This window comes from Astatotilapia calliptera, chromosome 11, assembly GCF_964374335.1.
Source record: "Astatotilapia calliptera chromosome 11, fAstCal68.1, whole genome shotgun sequence".
Lineage (NCBI taxonomy): Eukaryota > Metazoa > Chordata > Actinopteri > Cichliformes > Cichlidae > Astatotilapia > Astatotilapia calliptera.
The window spans coordinates 6,159,443-6,174,254 of record NC_137432.1 but is presented as its reverse complement, the minus strand read 5'-3'; the positions used below and the strand labels follow the sequence as shown (position 1 = coordinate 6,174,254).

General features: G+C 36.5%; 1 protein-coding gene and 1 long non-coding RNA gene across 2 annotated transcripts in view; both read right to left on the bottom strand.

The window, feature by feature from the left end:
* Positions 1 to 14,812, bottom strand: part of tgfb2 (transforming growth factor, beta 2) — a 48,387-nt gene that overhangs the window by 5,265 nt on the left and 28,310 nt on the right. Inside the window, exons 3-4 of the mRNA XM_026184189.2 lie at positions 1,019 to 1,151; positions 818 to 928 (exon numbers count right to left, since the gene is read on the bottom strand). Of these exons, the coding sequence (XP_026039974.1) occupies positions 818 to 928; positions 1,019 to 1,151 (244 nt within the window). The remainder of the gene's footprint in view (positions 1 to 817; positions 929 to 1,018; positions 1,152 to 14,812) is intronic.
* On the bottom strand, positions 13,597 to 14,030 carry LOC145431735 (uncharacterized). Its single transcript, XR_013912015.1, has 2 exons — positions 13,733 to 14,030; positions 13,597 to 13,655 (listed from the first exon to the last, which is right to left on the bottom strand). It is a non-coding gene; the product is annotated as an uncharacterized LOC145431735 (long non-coding RNA).

Below are 14,812 nucleotides of genomic sequence, written 5' to 3'. Positions count from 1 at the left end.
AGCGCAGTTTCCAACAATGGCGGCAGCTAGTTAGTTTTAACTTTACTCTTATTATTCTTTCTGGGTCACAAAATAAACCTTTAACATATTTTCAGGCGAGAATGTAGCTGTGTAAACCTCAAATATCTGCTCAGTTTATCAAGACACCACATATTTTCAAAAGCGCTCTGACGTTTTCGGAGACATCTGTTACCCACTAGCTCGTTAGCGAGCCGGGGGGCTAGGCTCACTAGCGCCGTGAGAACACCGGACTCCCCGCAAATCGTTTTCAAACCCACCGCCGTCTTTCACTCCTCAGGTTAAATATATATGAGTCCCTTAGATAACTTAAAATGTTATTGTTTGGCTTTTTTTTTTTTTTTTTTGTATTTTATTTGTTCCTGAGTAAATCAGTTTGTCTGAGATTAAAGTTATAGTTTTTACACAGCTGAATAAACGTCAAGCAGACAACTGATTATCAGAAGTGTGAGATGCTCCAGAATATACTCCAGTGTCCTGTTATATTTTAGATAGCAAGGAGTTTATTAAACTTCACCGAAACAATCTGCAAATTTCATTAAAATTTAATAAACTATCATCTTGTCTTTATTTTTAGTTAGCACAGACCTTAAACACTTAAAGCTGTAAGCTAATGATAGTTATATAAGAGCAGATGCTGCTGGTGCAATAAGCTGTAGTTTTACGTCCAATGGATGATGATCTGATTAGTCGACTAATCGCAAAAATAATCGGTGACTAGTCGACTATCAAAATAATCGTTTGTGGCAGCCCTACCTTACAACATAAAAGTGCCTTGAGGCAACATTTTTCAAATAACCTGCAAATCGTGCCTCCAGCTCCTCACTCTTATTAGGAATGATGTAGTTATTTGATGGTACAAAAGTGCAGCATGGGCAGTGCAGGCTGATCTTGAATCCACTGTTTCGGTCTATGGAAAAACAAAAGTAATGAGAAGTTATTTAACACAAAGCATAAACAATTGGGAAAAGGCAATACTGATGGGACAGAATGTACTCACCTCTGTGGTTTAGCCATTCACTAACTGCCTCTGTAACATCAAAGGATAACCACTCCCCCTCTGTTTGTGTTCGTATTACCTTGCTGTCAATATACCGCTGTGTTGGGGATGTCACATCTTTATATCCTAAAATCTGTTGACAAATTAAAGGAATGTGAGGTCAAAGTTCTGATTAATTAAATGTTGAATGTTCAATAGTACTAATTTACACTGTAGATAAAAAGATGGATAAAATACCTGTATTAATACTAAAACTGTGCCAAAATTTAAATAAAATTATTTTGTAGCCTTGTAGTCATGGCCAACAATTTACAAAAAATATTAGTAAATGGTTTCTAAAATTACCTATAAAGGTCTTTTTAGACCTATGTATATCTATAAAGGTTTGCAGATGGCATCTGTGGGGCTAAGGGTTGTTAGAATTAGACACCCTCAAGACATAAATAGTTAAAATTAAAGCTGCAAGCAGCGTTAAGTGGGCCCTCGCACCCTGGCACATCGAACCATGTCCAACACCTACACCCATCATGTCCGATCTGATGTAGCATTGATGGAATTCATGCGTAGAACCACCAGCTAAAATTTCATCTCGTTCAATGATGAGTATAGTCGTCCCACTAGGTGGTGCTCTAACCATTACTGACGAATGGCATATCAAATATTTCCGAGCTTGACTCTCGACTCATGCCTATGAAGTTTGGGAGAGGTTGGACATTGTGTTTCTTAGTGACAGCAGATTACTGCTTTTTGGCAAGTGATTGAAACTCCCCATGCCGTTGTGACCACCCGTTTCCTTGAACGTAAAAAGCTTTGCAATTTAACATCACAAAGCTCTTTAGATTCCCTGCACTGGAGATCAAGTCAATCTGATGAAATCCCTGGGAGGAGTTCGTCAAAGTACGAGACCTGAAAAGAAGGGAAAATGTCGCCAAAATTACACATTAATGTTAAAATGGCTGACTTCCTGTTGGATTTGGGATATTGCTCCAAGATACTTTTTTGTAAATCTTGATATCCTTCCATAAGCTTCCCAGGTTTCAGACTCGTAGATGAAACAGAGCAGAGGTTGATGTTTTAAAATTTTATAGAGGGCACTGTGGAGCCATTTTGCAATATTCCATGGAAATGATCACATAACAAGAAAGCCTTCACGACATTAGAGGTGTGGGCAAAATTTCAAGACTTTTTAAACTTTCTAAGCCCCTCAAAAGCTACTTCATCTTTCACGGTGAACCGCCATGCCACCAGGGTGCGCCGTTCAGTTTAAACTCACAATTTTCTCACTGAAGCATCATGAGGGACGGATGTTAATATTCACCGCTTTTGAGGTGGCCATCATGAACCTGTGAAAATCAGTATATCAAAGTGAAAGACATGACATTTCCTGTTCCCACTAGGTATTGCTCTGCGTATTCCTGACAATGGGCATATCAAACCTTCGCACTTTTAGTGCTCGGGCCCTAATTAAAAGTTATGGTTTAAAAACATTATGTCAACCTGAATTATCACTTCATTTTATGTCAGATAAAACTATCCATTTTGATGTCATGTTAATATAATTTCTACACAGGTTTTCAGCCATTATTTTGAGTCCTGAATGCATGTAATTATTAAACAAATTTGATTTACTGTTTAGCAATTTTGATTCATTTGTAATTATTAATACAGGATAAATAAGCAGCCAAGGCCTATAGCAACATAATTAAGAGAGGATTCAAGGTAACCTGATCCAGTGCTAACTATATCCTTGAAAAAAGGAAGGTTTTAAATCTAATCTTGAAAAAAACAGAGGGTGTCTGTCTCCAAAATCCAAGGTGGGAGCTGGTTCCACCTTACAGAGGACTGAAAGTTGAAGGCTCTGCCTCCTATTCAATTTTTAATTATCCCAGAAACCACAAGTAAGCCAGCAGTCTGACAGTAAAGTGCTCTGTTGAGTATAATTCACTCTCTGAAATGACTAGATAAGGTATTATGAATTCCTAAAGATGAAATGGGCCCTGATTATTCAAAAACTTGAACGTGAAGAGAAGGATTTTAAACTCAATTCTGGATTTAACGGGCAGCCACTGAAGAGAACACACTACAGTGGTCCCTCGCTATAACGCATTTCAACTTTTGCAGCTTTGTTATTTCACAGATTTTTTTGTGCAATTTTGCATGCTTTTTTTTCTTTTCTTTTTTTTTTCACAGCACATTGTGTTCTGTGTCCTGATCAGTGTTGGTCAAGTTACTTGAAAAAAGTAATCAGTAACTAATTACTGATTACTTCCCCAAAAAGTAATCCCGTTACTTTACTGATTACTTATTTTCAAAAGTAATTAATTACCTAGTTACTCAGTTATTTTTTAAAAACACGATTTACAACCTGAATAGGTAATAAAGCAATACATCTTTCAGCCCAATTCTACTTTTTCTGCATAATCCATCATATGAAATGTAATCAAATGGAAAAGTCTCTTTTTAAAGCTTGGTTTTATTAGTTTTAATTTTTTAACTTTATGCATCAAGCAAAAATTTAATTATATGCAACATTCTCTGACAGGAAGAAATTTGTTTAACATTTAGACCTATTTTCTGCACATTACAGCACATAAAATAAAAAAAATTTGGGGTTTACACTCAGTCTTTCAAATAAATTCAAGTGAAACACAGCAGAAAATAAATAAAATCAAAGACTCAGCGGTCCTGTTGCTCTATTTTCACCTGTATAGCAGGCAGATGTTTGCCCCACACAGTAAACAGCGGACGCTAATGTTTTTCTTTTTACGGAATCAGACTCAAAGTAAGGTCAGTACTTCCATGCTTTAAACGCTCATACTCTCTTCCGCACTCATATATATTATCCATTGTTCATCTGCACACAGCTGTTGCCACGAACGTTGCACTCGCTTACATTGTCATGAGACACTCTCGCAAAAAAAAAATCACGGTTTTAGTTATGGGAAAGTAACAGTAATCTAATTACCATTTTTGTAATCCCTTACTTTACTCGTTACTTGAAAGAAGTAATCAGATTACAGTAACGTGTTACTTGTATTGCGTTACTGCCCAACTCTGGTCCTGCTTGGCTGTAGACCATTGTCAGTTAATCTCGTGCTGTGTCTCCTGTACAGTACAGAATGGGTTCAGTTTGTCAAATTTACATAAATCTTCGATCGCTAACAGTGTGACTCTGAAGTGCTGTACTGTATGTTTGTAAGTTTTCTCCCCAACGAACACAACAATGTCAACAAAACGCTTTGCACCGTCAACGGCACCTGCGGGTGCCTTTGGTTTCATTCTTTAATACTGGACTTATTTTTCTATGAAGGTTTGAACTTTGAGAGTGTTTAAGCAAGAGAGAAAAGTGTGAAAATGTTCGTGCCTGTCTGAGAAAAGTGTAGAAAGTGTGTAGTGAGGGGTTTACAGCCTTAAAACATCTATAATAATTGTAAAAAATAAAGCTGGCTGCTTCGGTCCGCAGTAAGGTCCCCTTTACTAAAGGGGATAAGAGAGGGGCTCTTTTATCAGCCAGCCTTAATTAACAGTTTTACAGTCCTCACCATAGGTCCATGAATATATACGCTGTTTAAAGTGTTCCTGCAGAAAAATTGAAAGTCTATAGAGAAATTAATTTACATATATTCCTATTATACTTGGCTGCATTCACAGCATTGTAAGATGGTGAATGTTGATGTACCCTTAGGGCCACTCCTCGATACATGTAATAATAAGTTGTTATTCAGCATTATTAGTGGCATCATTACTCCTGCTACACTTACTGCTCCTATATTGTCAAATAAGGAGTGTCAGTGTTTTCTTTCCTTTTTTGTTGACAAGGTCAAAAATGTAAGAAATAATCTCTTCCTCAGCATCTGTGTTGATGGTTCCCACACCAGTCAGCCTGTTATCTTGGTCTAGTGAAGCTTATTGGTACAATGAAAGACTCTTCTTGCTCCCTGGATGTTTCACCTACAGTACATCTTTGTTCAAAAATGTCTTGCAGTGGATTTGTTCCAGTTTGCTCAATATTCTAAATGTGTCCTGGCCTGTGGTAAGTTATCTACTTATTTAAATGCTGTCATCCACCCACTTTTGAAAAAAGACAACTTGGATCCTTCTCTCATTGGCAGTTATAGACCCAGCTCCAAGCTTCCATTTACTGCTAAGGTATTAGAGAAGGTTGCGGTCAACCATTGAACTGCTGCTCTGACTACTTTTAGTCAGGTTTTCTTAGGTCACATTCAACTGAAACAGCACTTCTAAAAGTATGAAATTACATTTTGATGCAGAGTGACAAGAGTAACTGTTCTATGTTGCTCATGTTGGACCTTACGTCAGCTTTTGATACAGTTGACCATCATATTCTGCTTAACAGGCTGAGGTGCTTGATTGGGGTATCAGGAACTGCTTGGAGTGGTTCTCTTCATACCTATATGACAGATCCCTTTCTGTAGCTACTTTTAAAGTACAGATCTCCCCTTTATCCAGTCCATTTTGGTATAACCCAAGGTTCTGTTTGGGGGCCTCTGTTGTTCTTATTATATTTGCTCCCCCTTGGGCATGTTTTATCAACCTTTAAGGACATCCCTTGCAGATGATATTCAATTATAGATAGATTATAGATCAGTGGACAATAAGTAGACAATACAACACTAACCCTAAGTTTTATTTGAATTTAGAAGCAGAAAATTAGAGGATATGAGGGTCTCTAAGTCTTTAAGCCAGAGGTGTCAAACTCATTTTGGTTTGGGCATCTTTCTTTGCCTTTAGACAATAATTCTGATGGCAAAAGAACCAAACAGGACAGGCGGAAAACAAACAAACAAAAAAAAACAACTAATTTTGGTTCAGGGGCCACATAGAGCCGGAGCAGTACAATTATAACATAATTACCTATAAATAATAATAAGTCCATGTTTTTTTTCCTGCAAAGAAGTAGTACATTAAAGAACCTCCATGTTTAATCAAATATCCTTTTACAAAACATATGAAAACAAATAACAACCTCTGATTTCTTAAAGTAAGTGTTTGCACAAGTACAAACATAACTATAAGACAAAAACATTGGGAAATGGAAAATGTAGTATTGTACTTTAAAATTCATGGCATTGCATGAACAATAGGAGTCCACCAAACCAAACTCTTTCGCAGTGAAGCTGTTGACTTACATTAAATTTAATATTTTTTAACTACAGCAAAAATTCATTTTCACAGAACTGTTTTCTTTAAGTGTAATCTGTGTCTGAAGCAACATTTTAAAGGAGTTAGTCATTTCTGGGCTATTTTATTTTTGCTTCTGAAACTTGGCATCTTTTAGTTTGCACATGTGCATCAATATCAGGTGTCATGTCTTGACTAGCAGTCAATCTTAGAATGTCATCTAGATGCTTATGTGTGAGGCTTGAGTGCAATTTTGTTTTATTGATGTTCATTACTGAGAAAACTTCTTCACAAAGGTGGTTGTCCCAAACATGCACAACATTTTTGCAGCCAGGGCTGTTAATTTTGGGTACCCTGGCAAAAGATATTGATAAAATGTGTCCAAACCTATTGAGGCAAACTTGTCCTTTAAATTACATTGCAAATCAACCGTTGGATTTCGACAGGCACATCAGAAGTTTTGAGTGTGAAGGGTAAGCGAAAAACTGCAAATTCTGTCTCGAGTTCATCAAAAATTTGAAACAGTTTCTTAAACTCACACAGCAATCCTGCAATCTTGTCTTTATCCTGTTTAATGTCACCATTAATGCCTGTTGCACATACCTTTCTTAGGCAAGGGAATTGTGCAGGGTCACCACTTGACAGCTGTGTCTCCCACAAGTCAGCTTCAATTTGAATGCACGTATGCTGTCATAAAACTGTGTGACAACTTTTTTGCAGCCTTGGAACATTTTGTTCAGAATATTCAAGTGCTCTGTAATATCCACCAGAAATGCAAGATCCTACAGCTGTTGGCTAATGTTGGCAAATGCTTGTCTCTTCTCAGGACACGAGTTCTGCATCTTTGGTCATGCATCTTTTAACAAACTCACCGTCGGAATACGGCTTTGATGTTAATGCTATTTCATTAACAATTACATAGGTGGCTTTTACTGCTGCTTCACTGACCTCTCGGCTCCGGGTAATAATTGACCCCCCAGCAATTCATTTTTCCTCTCTCCTCAGTTGTCCTCGCAAGATGTTGTATTTTCTACCATGATGAGTCTTATAGTGAATATATTATATAAATATTATATTCCTTAGGCACAGACACACTTGTTGATTACACTCAAAGCACACAGGTCTGTATGAATAAATAGGAAGCGTGTATTTCTCTTGGAAAACCCTACACCCCATTATCCACTTTTCTCCTTTTTGACAAAAACATTTTGGCTAATGAGGGTGTCAAGGTGAGTAGGGAATAAGGTAGCCTACACCAAATTTGCAGAAGTCGTGTTGCTACCATCTGCTGTTCACAGTGGCAGACTTGCTGCGTCTTTTACTCTAATTGTGTGGATGCCTCAAAGACATCCACACTATTGAGTTCCTGTTTCTCTTTATACTTTGTTAAGTGTGCCTATGCCAAGAGGCACACTTACACTGGTGGGCCAGGTTCGAATCCTGCTCAGGGCAACATTTTCTTTTCACCACTTTTCAGCAAAAATTTCTCTGTCTTTACCCTTTCAGTAAAATTTTTTGCTTTTCACCACTTTTCAGCAAAAATTTTCTGCTTCTTCATCTGTTTTCAGCAGAATTCTCAGTTTCTTCACTGCCATACAACTTTTTGCAACTTTTTCAGCTTTTTTCAGCAGACATCTTCAGCGTTAAGGCATCCACACAGCATTTTCGCAGGAAATGCAAATTTTTCTAGTTCTTACTATTATTCTCCATCTTCCGCCTAAATTTCGCCGCGTAACTCGCCCCACAGTTTTGAGACAAGGTTCACATATGTTATATCATTTTGTGCGGCTGGATTTGGAATGGTATGCTATGACTTTTGGTGTTTATGACTTTTATAGTTTTTTAAATATTAATATTTCAGTTCAAATTTTCCCGCGCTTATCTGACCCAGTTTTGAGACAAGGGTTACATATGTTATATCATTTTGTGCGGCTGGATCTGGACTAGTATCCTATGACTTTTGGTGTTTATGACTTTTATAGTTTTTTAAATATTTCGATTTTAGTGCAAATTTGACCCATTTCTAGGCCCAATGGGAAAGATTCAACTTTTGGCCCCATAGAAACAGATTTCAAACTTCATTTGTGGTGTGCTGGCTCTCTCTAGTGGTATGTCAGGAGTAGTACGGCCTGTCTACCCTTATTGTGTGGATGCCTTAATAGGCATCCACACTATTGAGTTCCTGTTTCTCTTTATTCTTTATTATTCCGGGTGTTTCCGTACACTTTTTGCCGTGGATCTACTTCCACAATTTTTGTGCTATTTTCACCGTTCAAACTCTAAACTGTTCTGCTCTTTCTGCTTATGCCGGCTATGACTTTTGGTGTTTATTACTATTATACTTTTTAAAATATTACACTTTTTTCCTTTAATTTGTCCCATTGAAATGAATGGGAAACTTCCACAATTCTGCTAAAACTTTCTTGTCTTTGAAACTTAACTACTGCCTCATACTTTCACCTAGAAACTCCATTCAAACTTTAAAACGTTCTCAAATGATTGGGCCATTCCTGTATGATTCAGCTATTTCAGATCTTCTACTGTTTTCATCTTATCTCTCTTTAAGTCTTCAGTTGCAAAATTGTGATTTTTCAGAAAATACATGCGTTGCTATGGTTGCTATGCAATTAACTCAGAGGGGACAGTGAAACTGTGTGAATTTTCTCTTCATGTCCAAACAACTTCTTGCTACTCGCTCAATTTCCACTCAAGCCCCACAGATTATACACCAAAACGTAGGTATTTTTGCTGGCTTTCAGAAAATGTCCCTATCATTGTTGTGGGACTCATAGTTATTTTGCAAATCTCCTCAGAGTAACACAAAGTCAGAAAACTCTCCATATAAACTCAATGGAGAGTTTGTTCAAAATCACCGCTGGATTTCTCTAATGAGAGGCATTTTCAAATTGTCATATCTCCTTAACGAAGCGAAGTTAAGACATGAGGCTTGTCCCGGTATATCTTCAGACACTCCTGATGCTCACAATTCAAGAATTATTTTCTCACCTATTACCGTTCTGAGATGAGTTAGACTTGTTTGAGGGTAGGAAATTTGTCCCTCGCTCAGATTTCATCAGATTTCAAATTCTGGAAATGAGTCACTTTTTTCTCTCATCATATCTTTTTGATGGATTTCCACAGAGCCCTGAAAATTTCCATGACTGTTCACCAAAGCCTGCTGTTTCTTACGGTGAAAGAATGATTTTGATGCTCCATATAGATTTAGAGTTACCAAAGGTTGTTTGAGAGCAAGTCAAGGCAGTTTTTGCTTCGCCTCTACTCAGTTACAGTGTATTACAAGTCATATATCTTTAATAATTTATATTTTATCTCTGAATTATGAAGACCTGAAGATTCCCCCATCTCTTCTGAACAAAACAATGTCTGAATGACCGTTCTAGCCTCTACGGTTAGGAAATTATGGCCATTTGTTCGAGGGGAATCCTGAATGTCAGAAATACACTGAAGAAAACTCACACCTCTCTCTGTGTCTGCGTGTGTAAGGGCTGACTACAGCAGGTGCAGCTAATTTAACTGACCTACATATACCAAGCCCAGACTCTCAACAGCTCCTGTTCCCTTTACTGTCTGTGTATGTGTGTCTGTGTATCAATATTTCTCCTATGTTTAGGTATTACTCCTCAATCATAGTATTTCTGCTAAAGCAAAGTACTTCTACTACATCTTAGTACTTCTGCTAAATCATAGTATTTTTTGAAAAATCATAGTATATTTTCCAAATCATGGTATTTGTGCAAAATCATGGTTTTGGGGCCAAATCATAATATTTCTGTTATGTTATAGTATATGTGCTGAATATATTATATGTGCCAAATCACAGTATTTATACCAAATTATAGTATTTATGCCAAATTACAGTATTTCTGCTAAAAAGCAGAAATAGTCCTTTTTAGCAGGAATTTCTGCCAAAAGATAGTATTTATGTTAAAACATAGTATTTCTGCTAAATCAGAGTATTCCTGCCAAATCATAGTATTTGTACTGAAACATAGTACTTCTGCCCAATCACATTATTTGTACTAAATGATAGTACTTGTGCCAAATCATAGTATTTGTGCCAAAGCATCGTATTTGTATGGAGTCATAGTATTTCTTCTAAATCATAGTATTTCAATCAAATCTCAGTAGTTGTTGTTAAAACGCAGTATTATTGCAAAATCATAGTATTTGTACCCATTCATAGTATTTCTGCTAAATCATAGCATTTGTGCCAAATCATGGTATTTGTGCAAAAACATAGTATGTCTGCAAAACCATAGTATATCCCTTATGTTATAGTATTACTACTAAGGCATAGTATTTCTGCCAAATCATAGTATTTGTACTAAATCATAGTACTTGTGCCAAATCATAGTATTTGTTGCACATCATAGTATTGGAACCAAAACATAGTATTTGTCCCAAAGCATCGTATTTGTATGGAGTAATAGTATTTCTTCAAAATCATAGTATTTCAATCAAATCTCAGTAGTTGTGTTAAAATGCAGTATTATTGCCAAATCATAGTATTTGTACCCAATCATAGTATTTTTGCCATGTCATCATATTTGTGCTGAATCATGGCATTTTTGCCAAATCGTGGTATTTGTGCCCAATTAATAATTCTGTTATGTTATAGTATTACTACTAAGGCATAGTATTTATGCCAAATCATAGTATTTATGCCAAATTACATTATTTCTGCTAAAACGCAGAAATAGTATCTTTTAGCAGGAATTTCTACCAAAAGATAGTACTTCTGCTAAATCAGAGTATTTCTGCCAAATCAGAGTATTCCTGCCAAATCATAGTATTTGTACTAAATCATAGTACTTGTGCCAAATCATAGTATTTGTGCCAAAGCATCGTATTTGTATGGAGTCATAGTTTTTCTTCTAAATCATAGTATTTCAATCAAATCTCAGTAGTTGTTGTTAAAACGCAGTATTATTGCCAAATCATAGTATTTGTACCCAATCATAGTATTTCTGCTAAATCATAGCATTTGTGCCAAATCATGGTATTTGTGCAAAATCATAGTATGTCTGCAAAACCATAGTATATCTTTTATGTCATAGTATTACTACTAAGGCATAGTATTTCTGCCAAATCATAGTATTTGTACTAAATCATAGTACTTGTGCCAAATCATAGTATTTGTTGAACATCATAGTATTGGAACCAAAACATAGTATTTGTCCCAAAGCATCGTATTTGTATGGAGTAATAGTATTTCTTCTAAATCATAGTATTTCAATCAAATCTCAGTAGTTGTGTTAAAATGCAGTATTATTGCCAAATCATAGTATTTGTACCCAATCATAGTATTTTTGCCAAATTGTGGTATTTGTGCCCAATTAATAATTCTGTTATGTTATAGTATTACTACTAAGTCGTAGAATATCTGTTATGTTATAGTGTATCTGCGGAATATAGTATGTGTGCCAAATCGTAGTATTTACACCAAATCACAGTATTTTTGCTAAAACATAGTATTTCTGCCATATTGTGGTATTTGTGCAAGAACATTGAACTGTTATGTTATAGTATTACTACTAAGTCATAGTATTTCTGCGTTGTTATAGTATTTGTGCTAAAACGTAGTATCTCTGCCAAGTCATAGAATTAATGCAATTTCATAGTTTTTTTTTAGGAAATCTGTTATGTTATAGTATTACTACTAAGTCATAGTATTTCTGCCAAATCATAGTATTTGTACTAAATCATAGTACTTGTGCCAAATCATAGTATTTGTTGCACATCATAGTATTAGAACCAAAACATAGTATTTGTCCCAAAGTATCGTATTTGTATGGAGTAATAGTATTTCTTCTAAATCATAGTATTTCAATTAAATCTCAGTAGTTGTGTTAAAATGCAGTATTATTGCCAAATCATAGTATTTGTACCCAATCATAGTATTTTTGCCAAATCGTGGTATTTGTGCCCAAATAATAATTCTGTTATGTTATAGTATTAGTACTAAGTTGTAGAATATCTGTTATGTTATAGTGTATCTGCGGAATATAGTATGTGTGCCAAATCATAGTATTTATACCAAATCACAGTATTTGTGCCAAAACATAGTATTTCTGCCATATTGTAGTATTTGTGCAAGAACATTGAACTGTTATGTTATAGTATTACTACTAAGTCATAGTATTTCTGCGTTGTTATAGTATTTGTGCTAAAACGTAGTATCTCTGCCAAGTCATAGAATTACTGCAATTTAATAGTTTTTTTTAGGAAATCTGTTATGTTATAGTATTACTACTCAGTCATAGTATTTCTGCCAAATCATAGTATTCGTGTGAATTTGTATACTGTAATATCACTGTATTATGTAGTGGCTAAGTAGGGGCTGTTTACTAAGTGCATCAGTGTAAATAGGTCATCTCTTGTGTTGGAGTGCCCTCTTGTGGCGCCTTTTGGGTAGTGCCTTAGTAAACGGGAACCCTGTAAAAAGTGGCATCAGACTGATTTGTAGTGGAGGAATTTGTTACCAGTTTTCTTAATCTTTAATCTGTATGCATGTTGTAATGCATACCCTGTTCTTAATCATAGAAACCACACCATATCACCTCTCCACATCCTCCTACTGTATGCCATACCTCCCTGTACCATCCATCTGACCGCAATAAACTCCACCTGTGGTAATCTAATCCCTGGATGTCAGCCTCTCCTTCTGACTGAGGATAGTTATAGTATTTGAGCCAAATCATAGTATTTGTGCTAAAACATAGTATTTCTTCCAAATCATAGTATTTGTGCCAAAGTATAGTATTTCTTCCAAATCATAGTATAACTGCACAATAAAGGTTCTTGAGCCACATCAGTGTTTGTGCCAAATCTTAGTATTTCTTCTAAATCCTAGTAATTCTGCTCAATGATAGAATTTCTGCTATGCTTTAGTACTTTTTTCCTAGATTGTAGTACTTCTGCTAAGTCAAAGTATTTCATGTAAATCATAGTATTTCTACCAAGTCCCAATGTTTCTGCTAAATCATAAATAATGTTTTAGTACAAATTGTATGATTTGGTGGAACTTTCTGTGTTCCAGCACAAATGCTATGATTTGGCAGGAAAAAAATATTATTTAGTATAAATACTAAGTTTTAGCAGAAATGCTATGTTTAAACTTTAAAAAATTCTGCTATTTCTGCTGATGTGTGTTATGACTTTTGACCATTGAAATGAATGGAACACATTATCAATGTGGTCACTGATTTTGCATGATGGGCTGAGCTGTGTTTTACCTCAGTGAGATAAGCATCCGTTCTCAGACTGGGAGGCCTGGGTTCAAATCCAGCTTATGGCAACATTTCTTTCACTTAACAGTTAAACTTTTTTTAAACTCTTTTCAACACAAATTTCATTTTTTTCACCCCTTTTCAGCAAAATTTTCAGTTTTTTTAACCCCTTTTCAGCACAAATCCAAACTTTTTCAGCTCTTTTTCAGCAAAAACCTCTTTTCAGCAGAATTCTGCTCATTCAACTCTTTTCAGCAAAATTTTCAGTTTTTTCTGCTGTTTTCAGAAAAAAACTCTTTTCAGCAGAATTCTGCTCATTCACCTCTTTTCAGCAGAAATTCTGCTGATTGAACTCTTTTCAGCAGAATTTTCACCCCCTTTTTTTTGCCCAAATTCTGCTAGCACAATTGTCAATCTCTCCACCTTTTCTTTGTGAGAAAGTGTTTGGCTCAGTGAGCTAAATAGCTGTCCTTTGACCAGGTGGGCCAGGTTCGAATCCTGCTCAGGGCATTTTTTGTTTTTTTTTTTTGTTTCAACTTTTTCAGCGTTTTTCAGCAGATATCTTCAGCCGTTAAGGCATCCACACTGCATTTTCGCAGGAAATGCAAATTTTTCTAGTTTGGATTACCGTAGTGATGACAATATCAACGGCGCGCACGGCATCGCTGCTTTCAGGAGCCATTGGCATTTTTAAGGTTGCGCGAACCATTGAATAGTTACGGTAAGCGAAAGGGAGTATGCTTGGTGGAAAACTCCATATCCCACAATTCATAGCACGCCTCTACCGAGTGAAAAAATGGCGGCTGCCACCTCGTTTTTATATTCCTCTTATTCGTGTTTCTAGGTCACAAAATAAACATTTAAGATATTTTCAGGCGAGAATGTAATTTTGTAAACTTCAAATATCTGCTCGTTTTATCAAGACTTCCCATATTAGCAACAGTTCTCTCACAATGTTGCTACTAGCCGGCTAGCGCCGCTTCGCTCGAAAGCACCCAGGCTTGGCTTTCAGTGAGGCGGCTTACACTCGTTTCACCCCCCGATCGCTCACAAATAGTCTGTGTCTACGTATATATGGGCCGATGATTCCTTTATTCATTTTAGTAATGGTATAAACAGTGAAAGGTGGTTGTCCAGATGCTGGTCGATGTGGAAAAATTAACTGAGTTGCTTGGTGGTGGCTAACGCGGAGCTACAAGAGAGGGCAGCTAGCCACTGGTGTATGACAGAAAGGGCATGCGGGGAAAGACACATGCGAGGCGGCAAGGCGGCCGCCGATTGACCGGTGGTGGCTAACACGGAGCTCAATCGTGGATAAGGGAAACCGAAGGCAGGAGAAGCAGGCGGCTGCTGGTCGGCGCGTCAGGTTAACTGAATTTCAGGTAAGAACTTATGAACTGCA